This window comes from Plectropomus leopardus, chromosome 3 (genome assembly GCF_008729295.1).
Source record: "Plectropomus leopardus isolate mb chromosome 3, YSFRI_Pleo_2.0, whole genome shotgun sequence".
Taxonomy (NCBI): domain Eukaryota; kingdom Metazoa; phylum Chordata; class Actinopteri; order Perciformes; family Serranidae; genus Plectropomus; species Plectropomus leopardus.
Window position 1 is genome coordinate 12,392,764 of NC_056465.1, and position 18,869 is coordinate 12,411,632.

Here is an 18,869-nt window from a genome sequence, read left to right on the forward strand (position 1 = left end):
GGAAAAAGCGCCAACTTCTGCTGCACCGTCTGGATGGTCAAACAGGCTGTAAATGACTCTAAAACTGGATATTCCGTGACATTTATCACACTTCAGTCTGAAATGACTCATTCAGGTAAGAGTAAAAACGGCTGCGTGCATTTTATTGTTTGTTTACTATTAGTTTTGTTTAAGTGAACTGTTGAAAACGGCGTGCTGATTATTTTCTCCTCCCACTTCTTCACCGCACCGTTTTGACCCAGTTTTGTCGCTGTGCTGTGTGCAAAGTGCACTTTGTTGTGCTCTCTTTGCTACATGAGAGCTACTTCCTAGCACTGAAAAGTCAACGGTTGCCGGTGTTAACGGCTCAAATTCAGACATTGAGAGTGAATGAAAACAAGAGAGGCAGTAAGTTAGCGTTAGCCGGCTAACACGTTATATAATACGTTGTTCACTCTGTAACCGGGTTGTACTTAGTGAACGAGAGCTGTTTTCATCAATTTCACCCAGTTAATTTGTTTGTAGTTACTTAACTGCTCTGTGTTATCATAACGTTAAGTGCGTAATTTGTTACTTTCGCTCTCGTTGAACTCTGATGGCGCCTATTGAAACTAAATTTTATGTTTCCTTTTCTCACCAGTGAGGTGCGCTGTTGCATCTCTGTAGAGGAATAAAACTCGCCACCAAAGTACTGGTAGAAAAGATGCCAGGTCTGCAGGGGGAAACTGTTGTGGCGGCGATGGGGAGTCCCATCAAGAAGAGCAAACTGTCTCTGAAGTTCCTCCAGAAGAAAGAAACTAAACGAGTTCTGGATTTCTCTGAACCTCAAACAGATGAACCCAAAACAGTTGAACAGGTGGAGTCTGAGGCCAGGTGAGTGTCCTCTGTCTGTCGGTGTGCCATTTATTTGGGGTCAAACAAAGTTCAGACCACTGCTTTATTGCCCTACAAGAAGAAAGGTGTGTCAAGTTTTACACAGTTTCAGTCACACTATTGTGCTGAGTCTATGGCTTTTGTGAGGGCATAATAATGAATATGATGAATGGGATACCTTATACTTTGATATTTCATTAGAAATGCATCCTTATTTTTATTAAATCGTTACCTTCATGCTCTTGAAAATATAATATCAAAAATGTGCCTATCATTTATATGATAATTTGGCATCTTTGAATTTTCCAGAGCCAAAAATGTCGTCAAAAGCCAGAAAAAGACAGAGATTTATGCAGGGGATGCCTTGAACCCTATTCAAGGACCCATGGAGGTCCTGCAACACTGCTTTTGGCCACATAAGCCTACCAAAACTAGATATTTTGGATAAAGCTAGGATTTACGAACAGGGCTCTTATGGATCCTAAAAAAGTCTTGAAAGGTATTGATTTTTTTTTCATCTAAAAAGTAGGCCTTAATTATATTAAAATGTCTTAGATCGATCTTTTAAATATCTTAAAAATGCTAAGACATGGGAAATTGGATTTTATAAATCATTTTTTTCTGACATTGCATTATAGAAATTAAAATTAATAGTAATTAAAAACATAATAATAATTAATCATACGCAGATTACATTTCTGTAGCATAGATCATGATAGCTTCACCTACAACAACAAGAAAAATCGCCTTTGAATGCCCACTGTGATGTCTATTCATGCTTTTTTTTCTTCAGTTTTCATTAGTGTAAAATTGGTATTAAATTTCATTCTGACATTTCATCTGTCTTAACAATTACTAACTTGCCTTAAGCTGTTGGGACCCTGTAAGAGTAAAATCTTTGTTATGCATCTGTAAGCCAAGGAAAGTTGTAACAATGGAGAGTTGGCCGTGAATATTAATGATCAGAAGCATTCTTAATCTCCTTACTCAGAAAATTCAGATGATAGTTATACTTATGGCTTGGCAATACTAAAGTACTACAGCTGCTCATTTATATATTCATATCAATTTACAAATCTTAGCTTCCAGAGTCAATAATATTGAGGAGACTTTATGAAAAAAATGGTGGTGTCTGAGTTATATTTGGTTTCAAACATGTTAAGAGTTTTGTTTAATGTGATGTAAAACTGTAAATGATTGCAACCATATTGCCCAACCCTAGTGATGCTGCAAGAAAATAACGAGTAACTGTTCTTTTCTTTTTTGTGTCTGTTAAATTTATATTGTGTTTTCTTCTTCACTGTTAAGCAGCAGCAGCTGTGATCAGGTGGTCCCTGCCCCCCCTCCATGTCCAGCCTCACCTGGCCTTCTCCTGCCACCTGAAAAGAGAGAGACCTTGGTGCCATTTGTGGGGCTCAACAACTTGGGAAACACCTGCTATTTGAACAGTATCTTACAGGTGGGTCTTCTCAGGACACAAAATATATAATTTATAGAGAAAACAAAATTAATTCTTTAACACTAAGAATGTTTTGTGGCCAAAACAGTGTCTTCTGTGGCTGATGAATAATATATAAAAACCTGTAGCTGAGTGGCTGCTCCCCAGCATTATGCCTCCTCCTTCCTGTGACATACTTTGTGTTCAGATCAGTTCCTCTCACTGTGGCTTATCTGCATTGGCAGTGTTGGATGTAAAGAGACAGATGGAAGTGGATCACACATCCAGGCACTTGATCTCTGCAGCCTTTTCCCACTGCATTCATTTTCTCTACTGCATCTCTTTACGTAGGCCACTAGTTAGACAATAAGGAAACCTATTATGGGGTAAAGAAGCAGGCAAGTTCTGCGATGTTATGCCTCACTACGTGTGTTGTTATTCTGCACTGTGTTGACAGTGTAAATGTACTATAATATGCAGTCTTGATACAGTTTAAAAATGGTTAAATTCAGTTTCATCAAAAAAGCCTTATTAAGTAGTCCTAGATTTCACTTACAAATGTCTAAAATAAGTCTTTGAGCCTGCTTTAGGCAGAAATAAAGTTATCAAATGTTGTATTTTATTAAAACAAATAATGGGTGAAAAATCTTTACTACTGTTCTTTAACACTGACTTTATACAAATTTGTATGTAGATTAGTTAATTTATTTTTTGAAATGGACATTTCATCCATCTATCTCTTCATTCTTATCCATTCTTATCATGGTTGATCTTGTTATTGTCTGTCTGTCTCTGCAGGTTCTGTACTACTGCCCAGGGCTCAGAGAAGGAATTAAGAAACTGTACAACTTGTCCAAAAGAAAGGAGAAACCAAAGGAAGAAACGGATAAAGGCGAAGAGGTTGGTGCAATACAAATGATATATTTGTCTTCTGAAATTAGGTGTTCCTGTTGTTGTGTCCAGACTTCTGATGTGATTTGACAATATATATCTATTACAACAGCAACCATTCAAAGAGCATTTTTGCTTTTAATAAATTGTATTTTACTTCTCAGCAGTCAGAAGTTGCTGCAGAGGATTTGCCAACTCAAATTGAGCTTCTCGGGAGCTTTAATAGTCTGATAACATCAGTGGAACAGCTGCAGTCCAGCTTCCTGTTAAACCCTGACAGCTTCAGTGAAGGAGAACTCGCTACACCGCCTCGAAAAATACTCCACACTCTCAGGTAATGATGTGGTTATATTTGGATTATAAATTGTGCCCGGATTGCTCTGCAAACGATTATTAGCTAGTTCTGCAGCTCATTTGTCCCTAACTTAATGAATAATATGACAAAGCTACACCTTTCCTGTCATGGAAAAAGTATAAACAAGTTGTGTTTGTGCACAATGTAGTGAGGCATGAGTGGAATTTTAGATCTCTTGTATTTCCTAGAACTTTTTAAATAGATTGTTTTCCTTTTCCGTTTTTTCCTGACCTTTTTAATTAAACACCACATTACGTGTTTGAGTGTGTATTAAAATGAAAAATAGCAGCTAACACAAGGAGCATGAAATGGCAGTAAAACTGATACAAATAAGGATGTCAACAAATTGTTGTTAAATGCTTTGCTTTTGTCATATTTATGTCAAGTTAAAATTCTGATTTGTCAAACATTACTTATTTTGTTATATAACATTAAAACACGAAAAATAGCAGAACATTTTTTTTTTACATTTTTAAAGGTGAAAAGAGCAAATGTTATATATTTGAGTATTTCCTAAAACTAGTGATGAATGATTAAAATTGTAAATCGTTATTTCCCCAACAGTGAACTAATTGTGACAGTTCATTATGTGATGCAGGCAGCTGAACCCCATGTATGAAGGCTATCTTCAGCATGACGCCCAGGAGGTGCTGCAGTGCATTCTGGGTTACATCCAAGAGGCTTGTGACACCATGAGGAAGGAGCAGGAGTTGGAGAGGGAGGGAGACGACAAGACTGAGGTTAAACTTGAGAATGGTGTCCATTTGGGTTCCAGCAGCTCTGCGACAGAATCCAAAACTCCCACAGAAGATGACAGCCAAGTCAGCGGCAAGAGAAAGAGTGACACTGAAGTGGGAAATGCCAAAAAGAAGCCCAAATCTGTCACATCTAAGAAAACCGATGCTGAAGTTAACAGACCCCTCACTCGCTCAAAAAGGAAGTCCTCCAGCGACATCACGATGGACAGCACCGGAGACAAAGGTGGGGAGGAGGCAGAGGATGAAGGGATGAAAAAGTCGAACAGGGAGGAGGAAAAAGGAAGTGACAGCGAGGGGAAAAGTGAAAAAGCATCCAAAGAGGCAGATGGGAAAAGAAAAAAGAGGTCTAAGCTGAGCTGGCTGAGGCCATCTGGGAAACAACCAAGTATTTTCTCCAAGTTCCTCAGTGTGGGGAAGATCAGCTCTGCGAGGAACCAAAACAAACCAGAGCAGGAGAACGAGCGGACTGACGACCAGAGTCCCAAAAAGAAGACCAGCGAGGAGAGATCAGAGAACATGTCTGAAGACAAGAGGGCAGTAAAACTTCAAGGTATGAGATCATGACTATGAAAGGAATGGGACACAGGCAGAGAAAGCGAGATAACTTTATTAGTTTGATTAAAATGTGTAATGTAAATTGCCAGTTGCAGGAAATCAAAGATTTATTAAGAATTGAATATTAAGAGCTCATATTTATCAGTGATTTCAAATATTTGCTGGCTTTTCATTTCAAGAGAAAAATTATTTTCAAATCCTCCACGTTCAAGCTATTATAGGTGAGGTTATTATATTATAATTATATTTAGGGACTCATTTAGCCATTCAAATTATATCGTTTTTTAGAGCAGAAGAACTTATTAGTTAAATCACTGTTGACCAGTGCAATATTCAAATCACAGGATGTGCAATATTTTTTAAAGGCAAACTATGTGTCAAAATACCGTTCTTAATTACATATTGTGGTGCTGCAGAGATGTTCCAGCCTACAAATCGTATTTTACCGACATAAAAAAAAACAACTTTATTTGGTACACATCTTAGATTGTATACCATGATCACTGTGATATATTAATTTATTTGACTTTTTTTAATGAAAATGAAAATAATGATGCAAATATGATAATACCCACCAACATCATGGACCATGCCATATTTGCACTATCAGTCAAAACAATCATTTTTAACCCATTTGAATGGGTGATTTTATCTTAAAAGCAGCTTGCGAAAACTGAGTTAGAAGGCAAAGGTTACAGATTCCTGGTCACTGATGTGCGAAATCATACAGGATCGGTAGTTAATGTGCGACTTCCCACATTAAATATGACAAACCACTGAGCCATGTCTGTCTGTGTTTCCGGTGTATCCAGACGGCCTGGACCTGATGGAGCACTTGTTCCAGGGCCGGCTGGTTTTGAGGACTCGGTGTCTGGAGTGTGAGAGCTTCACAGAGAGGAGAGAAGACTTTCAGGACATCAGCGTACCGGTGCTCGATGACGAACCCAGCAGTCCGGACGACTTCTCTGAGGGTGAGAACTTTCACTTTTACCCACCATTCATATATCAGCTGTTTCCACCCTGTCAAAATAAGAAGATCCCATACCCAGATTCATTTAAAGGTCTAAAAGTTCAAACAGTAATAAAAAGTCAGTGGAAACATATTTTCAAAAGTTTTTTCTTACAATGTCACTTTCTGCCAAATAGAATTGGAAGGCACTTGTGTCTGTACACCCATCCTCTTTCTTCCAACCCACAATGCAGACAAAAAAATATTTTTACTGCTTCAGTAACTGATATCTCTTCCCAGTCTCTCCGGATCCTAAACCAGAGCTGAAAACTCTGAAATGGGCCATCGCCCAGTTTGCTTCAGTGGAGCGCATCGCTGGTGAGGACAAATACTTCTGTGAGACGTGTCATCACTATACAGAGGCTGAGAGAAGTCTGCTGTTTGACAAAACTCCTGAAGTGATCACTATTCACCTGAAGCGCTTCTCTGCCAACAGCTTAGAGTGAGTCAGTCAAATCAACACATGTATTTCACTTCTCTCTGTCTCTGTCTCTGTCTCTGTCTCTGTCTCTCTCTCTGTCTCTGTCTGTCTGTCTCTGTCTGTCTCTGTCTGTCTCTGTCTCTCTGTCTCTCTCTCTGTCTCTCTCTCTCTGTCTCTGTCTCTCTCTGTCTTTGTCTCTCTCTTTCTCTGTCTCTTCTCTGTCTCTCTCTGTCTCTGTCTCTCTCTCTGTCTCTGTCTGTCTCTCTGTCTCTGTCTCTCTCTGTCTCTGTCTCTCTCTCTGTCTCTGTCTCTCTGTCTCTGTCTGTCTCTGTCTCTCTCTCTGTCTCTGTCTCTCTCTCTCTCTCTCTCTCTCTCTCTGTCTCTCTCTCTCTCTCTGTCTCTCTCTGTCTGTCTCTGTCTGTCTCTGTCTGTCTCTGTCTCTCTCTGTCTCTGTCTCTGTCTCTCTCTCACTCATGCATCATGAAAGTTCTTTGGACATATTACACTGTTATGTTTTAATGAATGTTTTTGACATACTACACAATGTTTTGTTTTGTTTCTTTATTTTTTATGGCATAATATACTATACTATATATTTTAATGCCTTTCTCAACACATCATATTATGATGTTTTGAATTTTTTTTTAGATACTATAATATATTTTCTTGACAGTTTCTTTGGACATACCATAATGTACTATTAAGATGTTTTTTTAGACCTACCATTCTACTCAGTTTACTATGATCGCCTCATGTAATATACTATGATTTCCATATGTTGAATACTATGCTATGACCATGTCACATCTCCTTGTCTGTTTTCCTCTTAGCTTGGACCCATACGCAGGTCTGTCTAAAGTAAACACTCCCTTGCAGACACCTTTGACCTTGTCTCTGGACGAATGGTGCACCCGGCCCTCGTCTACAAAGGGTCAACACTATCAGCTTTTTGCTGTAGTCATGCACAGTGGCGTCACCATCAGCAGTGGCCACTACACCGCGTACGTCCGCATGTCTGATCTGAAAGATGTAAAGCTCTGGCATGGGGAGAGAAAGGAGAGCGAGGAAGATGAGAAGGAAAGTAAAGAGGGACCACAGGTGAAAGACGAAGTGCTGGACTATGATGACGGAGAGGTGTCCTTCAGCCTGAATGCGAGGGGACAGAGAGGTGCGAGTTTGGCTAGCAGCAAAACAGGAGGAAAGAAGCTGTCAGAGGGTGTGGTTGGACTCCTGGGAGAGGCCAGAGGAGTCTGTCTAGTTGTGACATTGGGAGCAGCAGCAAACATGTGGAAAAAGCAGCCAGCAGTGGATCCACAGAGGGATTCAAATGGAGGATACCCATCAGCAGCTTGGGCCAAAATACTGAACCGGGGCTTAACAAGGAGGCCACAGTGGGAGAGGAGGCATCAATGGCTTCCTGTGGGCAGCAGGCTTTGAATAACCTCCTTGAATATGAGGGCAAATGGCTGCTGTTTGACGACTCTGAGGTGCGTTTGTTTGAAGAGGAGGATTTCCTTCGAGCCTGCTCTCCTGAGACATACTCTTCATCCACACCTTACCTGCTGTTCTACAGAAGGATGCCTGGACCTGAACACTAACATGAACACAAAGGCCGCTGTTGATTCAGGGGCCTGGGATATACGGACCTTTTGGCAGGTGAGCACCCAGACAAGGTACAGTTGTATTTTGCAATGCCACAAAGAGTGCCAAACATACTGTGGCTGCCATATAAATAACTAACCTGAAGATGCTTTTCAGAGCAAACAGTCTGGTGTCATTATTGGACTCACGTCAGAGATGTTCATAAGCCTATTTTGGTTCAAAGTCATATTTTAGTAATACTCAAATGGGGATTGATCTTCTATGAGCTGGGAATACTGAAGCTAATTTGAGACTTTTTGGATGTGACTCTGGCCTCTGTAGACTGAGTACAGTGATCTTTTTGCTGTCTGTACTATTATTTCTTGGACACTGGCTTTGATACATTTTTCTGCCATTGTCTGCATGTCCTTTTTTTAATGTTTTCTCAGCTATTGAGTTTGTATGATTCCTTTTTACAAATTGGAAAAGCACTTTTGAACTAAAAGTCAGTGAAAAGCAAAATGTTGAAGAATGTCTTATTCTAGCTGAATACTTTTCTAAAATTGATACTGCATATGTGGAATAGAACTAAAAGCCAAACCAAAAGCCAGATATCCTCTACTTTGTCAAAGCAATACATACTTAATGAAGTTGCTGAGAAACAATATGCTGTGGGTTTTTTTTCCTGCAATATTTTTTTTGTAGTTTTAAAGACAAGCCTTTACCCACCTCCATTGCCACCTTTCCAAAAAGTTTGTTTTGCACTGATTCCTTATGTTTTCAATACATTTGAAGCCTAAAATTGAAGCCATCTATGCTCGAAAAACTTAAGTGTTGTACTGATTTGTGTACAATAATGCCAAATTTTACATAAAAACTCACTACTACTGTTAAGTTAAATGTTAAAATGTTCAGTATATAAAATACGCCAAGCTTATACCTACTGTTTTAATAGTTAATACAAAAATAGTTTAAGCAGGGTTTCTAAGTGTGTTGCTCAGCCTAGACAGCTCAGCCAAGGAGCTTTTTCAAGGTGCCAATTGAGTGTGAAGATTTGTAGAACTTAAATATTTTTTTAGTTAACTTTCAGGTTTTTATAAGATTCGTTTGGCAACATTATGAAAAACCGCCTTGTTCATCTTTCATATCCACTTTAGTGTGTAGTTAACAATTGGCTTATTTAAATGTGCAAACCAGCATCTAAAGCTCCTAAACTCTTGACTCTGACAGCATGATTAGCCTTCCTCCATTTTTGTTCTACTTGTTCTAAGGACCAAACAATTAAACAAGCACAAAACATGTGAGCAGAAAGACACATGATTTGAGTGTTATTGATTCAATTGCTTGCTATCTTAATAAGTTTAGTTTTGGTTAATAAGATGGAGCATTTTCTTTATGCCGGTCTTGCTCTGTGCTCATGTGAACTCAAGAAATGACATTCCTATTGATGAAGGATTGCCTTTGTTTTGTACTTGTTCAGTGTTTCTTTTGTATTAACATTTAGGAGCTTTGCACGTAAAAAAAAAATCACACTATTTAAAATATAGTTTAAAATATTCTGTTAAAGTGAGATTGTTAATTTAGGTTCCACAGCAGTGTTTATTGGTCCAATCATGGTTTCAGGGATTGAATCAGTTATTATTTAGCTGCGCGAGTAATACTCATAATGGGCCAGTGTACATTCATGGGAACAGTTTACAGAGCAAGTTTTGGATTCTAATCAAGTGCTTATAGATCCAGTTTAGTGTGACAGCCCAACTAAGTTGTTTTGTCTCCTTTAAACTGTACCTCATTCCAGCTGTAATTATATTAATGTGGCAGGTTCATTCTATAAGCAATAAAGTTTTTACCTTCACATTCTCTTTTGCAATAAGCTCTTATTTACATCCTACTACTTTGTTGTCTCCAACAGGACAATAATCCCACATAAACAGAAAGATAAGATATAAGGAAGAAAAAAGATTGCATCACGCAACCAACTTAAAAATATTAACTAAATGGAATATTTGAAATAAACAAAACAAAGCAACATAAAGTTATGCAAGGATGTTTAAAGTACCTAACTTTAAAACATTCTTCCAACTACTAATCATAATAAAACATGATAAATAATGAAAACATTTTTGCCATACTACAGTATGGCATTTTTGGCCGTTTTTTTTTTTCTTTTTTTTTCTTTTTTTTTTTTACATGCAATATTAAGGTGTTTTTGCACCATTCTGTGCTAAAAGTGTCTCGCCATGCTATTTTATGCGGTTTTCAGCTGTTTTTTGAAAATGTTGTATTCATGACATTTTCGCCATACTATAGTATGGCATTTTCGGTAGTATCAACATGCTGTATTATGGTGTTTTGGCCATTTTTGCAGCATTTGATGCAATGATAGAATTTCACACAACGCGCGTCGAGAGCGAGAGCAGAGTCGAGCACGTTGTTCTTTGTTTTGGCGCTCATGTTATCAAGCGCGTGCACACTGCTCGCCCGAGCAGCGCCTGTCAGGCGCGTCTCAGCTGCAGCACATCTACAGAAACGGTGGCTCGCCCTTTTTTTTTACGCGTGACGCTTGTGTTTGTCGGCAGACTGCTGACAAACGGAATTATCATATTGACTCTATACCACCTCATACTGCAGTTTAAAGTCTCTCTCTGTCACAGAGATGAGGAAATACAAAGATGTTTATTTTACCTAAACTTCCTTGCTTCTTCTGTGTCTGTTGACAGAGTACTATCAGCTGCTTATACAATGCATTTTATTTTGAAACATTTACAGGATGGGGTTGTTTATGTGCAGGAGCTTGCACAACTTCATAAATGAGTGGAATATGTGCTTATAAATATGAAAATACAGCACTCATATCAGCAGGCTACAGTATGCCTTAAGGCCGGGTTAAGGCTGGACTATTTTGATGCAGAAAGAATGTACTAGATATAATTATTTCTCTTAGAGAAAGTTATAGTGTTATTCAAGTTGCACTAATTTTACTGTAAGATGTTTTGTTGGACTTCTAGATATGAGGTTTTGTTACTGTAACAAAGAGAAACTGTTTTGTTACTCCTCCTAAAATTGACATTACATTAGATATTGCATTGTTTTATTTATTTTGTCATGTCCTAAAAACCGCTAAAAGCTACATAAAAAAACATGTAGACACACGCCATAGCATAGAATGTTGCAAAACCGCCCAAAAACACCATGATGTAGCATGTTGAAAAAATGACCGAAAAGGTAGCTACACTATGGCTAAAATTTGTCAAAATATGAAATACTATGCTATGGCATGTCTTGTCATGCCATTTCATGCTGTTTTGAGGTGTTTTCAGCTGTTTTAGGGACATGTCATATTTTGACATTTTTACCCTCACTATAGCCTTGCCTTTACGGTCATTATTTCAACATGCTATGGTGGCACTTCCATTTTGTACTGTTTTGAGGTGTTTTCGGCTTTTTTTGGGACATTTTTTTGTTTTTTGGCCATACCATAGCCATGCTTTTTTTTCAAAATAATGTGCTGAGACACGCCATAGCATGGAGTGATCCAAAAACGGCCCAAAACACCAAAAATAATGCATGTCAAAAAAATGACCAAAAAAGCAAGGCTATAGTAAGGCAAAAATTTCAAAATATGACATGTCCCAAAAACAGCTGAAAACACCTACAAACAGCATGAAATTGCGTGCTGACACACGCCACAGCATAGATTATTCCAAAAACGGCCCAAAACACCAAAATAATGCATGTCAAAAAAATGACCAAAAAGGCAAGGCTATAGTAAGGCAAAAATGTCAAAATATGGCATGTCCCAAAAACACCTCAAAACACCTCAAAACAGCATAAAATAGTGTGCCGAGACACGCCACAGCATATTTTGTTGCAAAAACGGCCAAAAACACCAAAATAATGCATGTCAAAAAAATGACCAAAAAGGCAAGGCTATAGTAAGGCAAAAATGTCAAAATATGACATGTCCCAAAAACACCTAAAAACACCTCAAAACAGCATAAAATAGCGTGCCGAGACACGCCATTACATAGTTTTTTGCAAAAACGGCCCAAAACACCAAAATAATGCATGTCAAAAAAATGACCAAAAAGGCAAGGCTATAGTAAGGCAAAAATGTCAAAATATGACATGTCCCAAAAACACCTAAAAACACCTCAAAACAGCATAAAATAGTGTGCCGAGACACGCCACGCCATAGATGGTTTGTTGCAAAAACCACCAAAAACACCAAAATAATGCATGTCAAAAAAATGACCAAAAAGGCAAGGCTATAGTAAGGCAAAAACGTCAAAATATGACATGTCACAAAAACAGCTGAAAACACTTGAAAACAGCATGAAATTGCGTGCTGACCCACGCCACAGCATAGTTTATTCCAAAAACAGCCCAAAACACCAAAATAATGATGTCAAAAAAATGACCAAAAAGGCAAGGCTATAGTAAGGCAAAAATGTCAAAATATGACATGTCCCAAAAACACCTAAAAACTCCTCAAAAAAACATGAAATTGCGTGCTGACACACGCCACAGCATAGAGTATTCCAAAAACTGCCCAAAACAGCAAAATAATGCATGTCAAAAAAATGACCAAAAAGGCAAGGCTATAGTAAGGCAAAAATGTCAAAATATGACATGTCCCAAAAATACCTAAAAACAAACCTCAAAACAGCATAAAAATAACATGCCAAGACACACCATTTCATAGTTTTTGCAAAAACGGCCAAAACACCAAAATAATGCATGTCAAAAAAATGACCAAAAAGGCAAGGCTATAGTAAGGCAAAAATGTCAAAATATGACATGTCCCAAAAAACACCTAAAAACACCTCAAAACAGCATAAAATAGCGTGCCGAGACACGCCATTGCATAGTTTTTTTTTTTCAAAAAACGGCCCAAAACATCAAAATAATGCATGTGACCAAAAAGCAAGGCTATAGTAAGGCAAAAATGTCAAAATATGACATGTCACAAAAACAGCTGAAAACAGTTGAAAACAGCATAAAATAGCGTGCCGGGACACGCCACAGCATGGTTTGTTGCAAAAACCACCAAAAAAACCAAAATAATGCATGTCAAAAACATGACCAAATTAATTATGTTATGTCCCAAAATAAGCTGAAAATCACATAAAATAGCGTGTTGAGACATGCCATAGTATAGAACACTGCACGAATGGCCAAAAAACCTCTGAATATGGCATGTCGAAAATACAACAAAAAATGCCATAATATAGTATGCCAAAAAATGTGAAAATATGACATGTCCCAAAAACAGCTGAAAACACCTAAAAAAACCCCCATAAAATATGTCAAGACATGCCATAGCATAGAACGTTGCAAAAACAACCAAAAACACCAGAATATGACATGTCCAAAAACAGCTGAAAACCATATCGTATAGCATGTTAAGGCAGGTCATAGTATGTTGAAAAAACACCCCAAAACACCATATTATAGCATGTCAAAAAATGATCAAAAACGCCATTCGAAAAATGTTAAAGTATGATATTTTTTTTGTCATTTTGGACAACATACTAAGTAATGACGTCTTTATGCATTTTAATGCCATATGACGACATACCATACTGTTATGTTTTTATGTCATTTTGGACGACATAGTGTATTGTTACATTTTTGAGCCATTTTGTATATAGTCCAATATGGCATAAAAACACAATACTACAGTATATCGTGGTTCGGAACCCACAGAACTTTTCCATGATGCCTGTGGTAGAAAAGTCGTGCGTCAGCAGAAGGGGCCATGTAGTAAAAAAAAACAGAAAAATGTTTCAAAAAAGACGCAAAGATTTGAGGAGCTACTGGCTGCTAGATCTGCGTATATGTGCTGCCATGGTCCAAACACCAGCATAACAATAATCCTACTAACAGAAAAAAATACACCCAACTGAACATTAAAATATTTATTTAGTAAAATATTTAAAATAAACAAAACAAAACTACATAAAATTATACAAGGATGTTTAAAGTACCGAACTTTAAAACATTCTTCCAACTAAAAATGATAATAAAGCATCATGATAAATAATGGTAACATTTTTTGCATGTTTTCAATTTTTTCTCCCATACTGAATTACATAAACTTTCAAGTTGTAAAATGCATTGCTACACCGTAATAAAAAAGTGCACACATAAATTTGAATACAGATTTTTGACACAGTACATAATTAAATAGACACCTTGACTTTTAAAATAGTACCTTTTCTGCGGACATTTGTCAGAATTTGGCAGAAGGAAACATGTTTTTTTGGCACTTTAACCAATAAAGGGACCTCAGAGTATTCTTTGTATCCAGTGGCTCATAAGTTTACATCCAGCAGGTTCTGTTGGTTTCAAAAGTGGAGGCTAATGTTGTGGTTGCATAGGGACAAAAATAAAGACCTGTCCCCTTGTGAGACAAATGGCCAGCAAAGAAAAATTCTAAATGCCAAGGTATCTCTTTAATCTTTAAGATCCACTTGTTTGTCCCTCTGATTGTGTAACAGTTTGTCTGTAAACAAATTAAGACACTGGAATGAAGTACCAAGCTGCAACACTTCGAACCTTTCTTTCAGCACACTCTCTGAAACACTGGCCAACCTTCAAGACACTCCTATTTACACTCGAGAATAAATTAATATTGCAATTTCTGTTGTGTGTGTGTGTGTGTGTGTGTGTGTGTGTGTGTGTGTGTGTGTGAGTGAGTGCCTGTATTCTTCTTCATCTTCAAATGTCAAGCTTGCGAAGACTCATTCTGCTGAAGGAATCTCTGGAAATAAGAAAAGAAAGACATGTTTTGATTTAGTCAGAAATATCTCATGTTTTTCATTGAGCAGGAAAGTGACTGTGATGGGTGCTTTTTTGTGTGATATATACACATATATGTGTGTGTGTGTGTGTGTGTGTGTGTGTTTCAGAAAGAAATCTGGCTGTAGCAAGACTTTAAGGCTCACTAAAACGTCTGCATAATAATTAAAACACATAAACTTTAAAAAGCATCACATTATGTAGTCTTAAAGTCCCAAACTACCTTGTCAAGCTGTCCGTTTGCTGCATATTTTACAAAAGCAAAAAACAAAGACTCATTTAATTTTACATCCAAAACATAATACACAGTATATGCAGGAATCCCAAAAACAAGTTTTAATAACCTTAAAAACCTCTTTAAGACTCTTTCCCTATATTTTAAGACCTCATCACCACTTTAAGTTGAGTAATACAGTTATGTCATAAAAAGATGACAAAAAAGTAATCGAATAGTATGTCGTTCAAAAACTCAATAAAAATATCATAGAATAGTAAGTCATCAAAAAATCAAACATCACAGTACATTATGTTGTTTTAAAAAGATCATAAAAATGTCTGTGTATTTTATGATTGAAAAAAAATCATATAAAAGTCATAGTATAGCATGTTGTTAACAAAGTCATAAAAATGTAATAGTATTATATAGTAAGTATTTTGTTTAAAAAAAATGTCACAGTATAACAAGTCATCCATAACTGCATAAAAGAGTCATAGTATACCATGTCATCCAAAGTAGCATAATAAGGGGGGAGGATAGCATGTCGTCAAAAATGACAAGAGAAAGCCATAGTATGGAATGTCGTCAAAAAAGGCATAAATTGAATAAAATCATTATTTTTTTTTTGACTAAATCTCATAATATAGTATGCCATCACAAAAATTCATAAAAACAGTGAAATGTATAGTTTGTCAAAAATCACAAAATAATCATGGTTAATTATGGCATTCAAAAAAGTCATTAGGGCATTAAGGCATTATATGTCATTAGAATAAATCATAAAAACAGTGTCATTCAAAACATCATAGAAGGCGTAGCATAGTATGTAATTAAAGAAAATCATAAACACATCAAAGTTTACCACTGTTGAAAACCCCATAAAAAAAACCTCATACTACAGTATGTCGTTCAAAAAATTAAAAAAAAAAAAAAACTTTAGGAAAGTATGTTCTTCAAAAAAATCATAAAACATCAGAGTATAGTATGTCATCCAAAATATAATAAAAAACTAATTGTAGAGTATGTCATTCAAAAAATCATAAAAATATTATAGTACAGTCAGTATATCAGTATATCAAAATATAATATAAAAGTCATAGTGTAGTATGTCATCCTGAAATCATAATGTTTTACGATGTTATTTAAAATATTATCAAAAAGTCACAGTATAGTGTTACTTAAAAAATATAAAAAGTCATAGTCCAGTATACATCATTTGAAAACTCATAGAAAAGCGTATCATATAAAAAATCATAACACATCAAAGTATTGCATGTTGTATGTCGATCATGTCATTCATGTCGGTCATAAAAACGTCAAAGCACCATTTAAAAAATCATGAAAACGTCACAATATAGTATCATAAAAATTGCCTTAGTATAATGTGTCTGTCAAAAATCCTACAAGTCATAGTACAGCATGTCGCTAAAAAAAAAGAAAAAAGGTCATAGTAGAATATGTAATTCCAAAAAATCACAAAAATGGCTTTTTAAAGGAAGGCACCAAAAAAATCAATAAAAAAGTCATAGTATAGTATGCAATAAAATAAAAAAGTCTGAGTCACAGTGAAAAAAATTATATTGTACAGTATGTCTTCCAAAATTTAATAAAAAATTCATAGTATAGTATGCCGTTCAAAAAAATCATGAAAAGTCTCAGTACTGTATGTTGTTAAAAAATAATTCAAAAAATTAAAGCAAAGTATGTCATTTGTAACTCCCGGATTGCATAAGTGTACTGAAGCCAGTGTTAAGCGTGGGCAGCGGTAAATCCACCGACCCTGGATCGTTCACCTCCAGCACTGCCTGTGCCAAGGATGACCCCGAGACATCCAGCCTATAAAAGCTCACAAGAGTGCGAGGTGTAGCCCAGCTTGCTGCAGCACAGATATCCTGGAATGAGCCTTCACCTCTCACCCGTCTAGCCACATGATTATACTCTGAGCTAACCTATGTAACTGCAGTGAGCGGTTGATGCACACCACCACCGTGAAGATGTCTGTTTTCACCAAGATGTGGCGACCTTTGAGAAACTGCAGAAAATGCTTTAGTGCCAACAACACAGATCCAGGAAATTTATGTGAGCTCGAGCCAGCCTCGGGTCCCACGTGCCATTCACTGCCCTGCCCATCATTGTTGCTCCCCATCCAGAGCAACAATGACAACAGAGTAACCGTTGTCACGGTTACCCTGGATGACACCGCCCCCAGTGGGATGCCCGACGCAAAAGCAGATGAGTCCCTCCACGGGCGGAGAGCCACAACGCAAGCAGGCGTTACTTTCACTTTGCGACTCAGGTGACGGTGTGGGCACTGATGTAAACGCTGCTACCCAACGCTGAAAATCCCTCATTATTAGGAGACCAAAATGTACGACAGATGTTACTGAAGCCATGAGGCCCAGCATGCGTAGGCATTGGACGTTACTGCTTTTCCCTGTCTGAAGAGGGAGAGACACCAAGTGAGAGACGTTAATCTCCTCTCGGACAGCGTCCCACGTTACGATATTCGTAGGCTCTGCCCTGATAAACAAACCTGAGAAACTTTTTGTGTGCGGGATAAATGGTGATGTGAAAATATGCACCCAACAGATCAATTGGAACAAACCAATAGCCTTAGCACATTGAAACGACACAGAACCTTGTATGTCCATGTTCTGAACGTGTATTTTTGAAGGTGTTTGTTTACTACATGGAAGTCCAGAATCATTTAAATGTCGTATAGTGATCCAAAAATGTAATTAAAAAAAAGTTAAAGATTGGTATGGCATTTAAAATTATACAAAAAACCTTTGTATAGTATGCTGTAAAAACATTATCAAAAATGTCATAGTATAGTATGGCCAAAAAACAAAACAAACAAAAAAAATAACCTATAAAAACATCATTAAAAGGGTGCCGTCTGCAAAGTCATAGTTCTATATGCAAAAAAACCCCAAACATTTAAAAAGTCATATTATTGTGTGCCAAAAATGTGTCATCAAAGACTTCATAGTACAGAACGCCATAAAATCCATAGCATAGTCTGACTTAAAAAATGCCACCAAAATTAATTATTCAAGATGCCATTAAAAAGTCACAGTATACTACAGTATGTCATAAAGGTAAGTTTTAGCAAACTTTTCAGGTACATGTAATTATTAGTGGCAATGACACTTTAAAGAGGCACAGCTGCAGTAGCTGATGCATGTAATGACAGCTCGGTGGGTGAAATTGCACTTCTTCTCTTCTGTTCTTCTCATTAAGAGGTCTAATGAGTGATAGAGATGGCACAACTATCAATATACGAACAGGGTTTTCCGGGTGTCACACATGTGCACCCTGATCTACAATGATTTAGACATGTACAGAAGAGCAAGACGTGCATGCGTCTTAATAAATCAGACAGAAATAATGCTTATGCATATAACTGTCTTCGTGCTTATGCACAGTTTCAGTCATGAATATACAGAGTTTCATGCTACTGCGCTCTGCTGTCAGTGTCTTGTTGCCGCTTTGTGGCCTTCAGCATGTGGGACTGGAGAAAGCTGATGGTGTTTAAGACTTTCTGATACTTTTTAAGGATCTTTTATACTTACGCTGGCACACAGAAAGGGTGCCCCTGATCAATCCTACCTGTGTGAGTTGACCTGCAGTACAGGTTTATAAAGCTGAGGGATCTTTCTGTTGATGAGGGGCTGCAGCGCCTCCTTCAGCCGGTGATAGTTCCTCTCCAGTTCCCTCTGGTACTCCTTCTGGTCAGGACCAATCAGGCTCTTATTCTTACGCAAGGCATCTTCACACCTTTGGCAGAGAAAATAGTAGCATGAAATTCTGTACTAAAATTGATAGGGGTAACGGTTTGATGCCAAAAACACTTGCCATTGTATACAGAGGATCTTTGTGTCGCTCATTGTTTTGTTGCAAGGCTTATTAAAGCATTTGGCATGTTAAGGTGGTCATCCATCGTCAGAGTTCAACATGTAGTTTTTAAAAAGTTCTCATAGTAGCC

General features: G+C 37.4%; 2 protein-coding genes across 18 annotated transcripts in view; one reads left to right on the plus strand and one right to left on the minus strand.

The window, feature by feature from the left end:
* Window positions 1–9,717, plus strand: usp1 (ubiquitin specific peptidase 1). The gene is given in 10 exon segments (XM_042484086.1): window positions 1–115; window positions 620–852; window positions 2,161–2,311; window positions 3,089–3,190; window positions 3,346–3,515; window positions 4,135–4,844; window positions 5,662–5,820; window positions 6,099–6,300; window positions 7,110–7,515; window positions 7,518–9,717. Coding segments are annotated over 9 exon segments (2,430 nt in total). The 5' UTR covers window positions 1–115; window positions 620–682; the 3' UTR covers window positions 7,878–9,717.
* A 4,134-nt stretch (window positions 9,718–13,851) lies between these two features.
* Window positions 13,852–18,869, minus strand: part of dock7 (dedicator of cytokinesis 7) — a 56,656-nt gene continuing 51,638 nt past the window's right edge. For 14 of the 17 annotated variants that reach the window (XM_042514664.1, XM_042514637.1, XM_042514617.1 and 11 more), the window contains 2 exons: window positions 18,494–18,661; window positions 13,852–14,626 (listed from right to left, as the gene is read on the minus strand). In XM_042514664.1, coding sequence (XP_042370598.1) covers window positions 14,584–14,626; window positions 18,494–18,661 — 211 coding nt within the window. In that variant the 3' untranslated portion in view covers window positions 13,852–14,583. The remainder of the gene's footprint in view (window positions 14,627–18,493; window positions 18,662–18,869) is intronic. The other 3 variants (XM_042514677.1, XM_042514649.1, XM_042514641.1) reach the window with 1 other exon arrangement.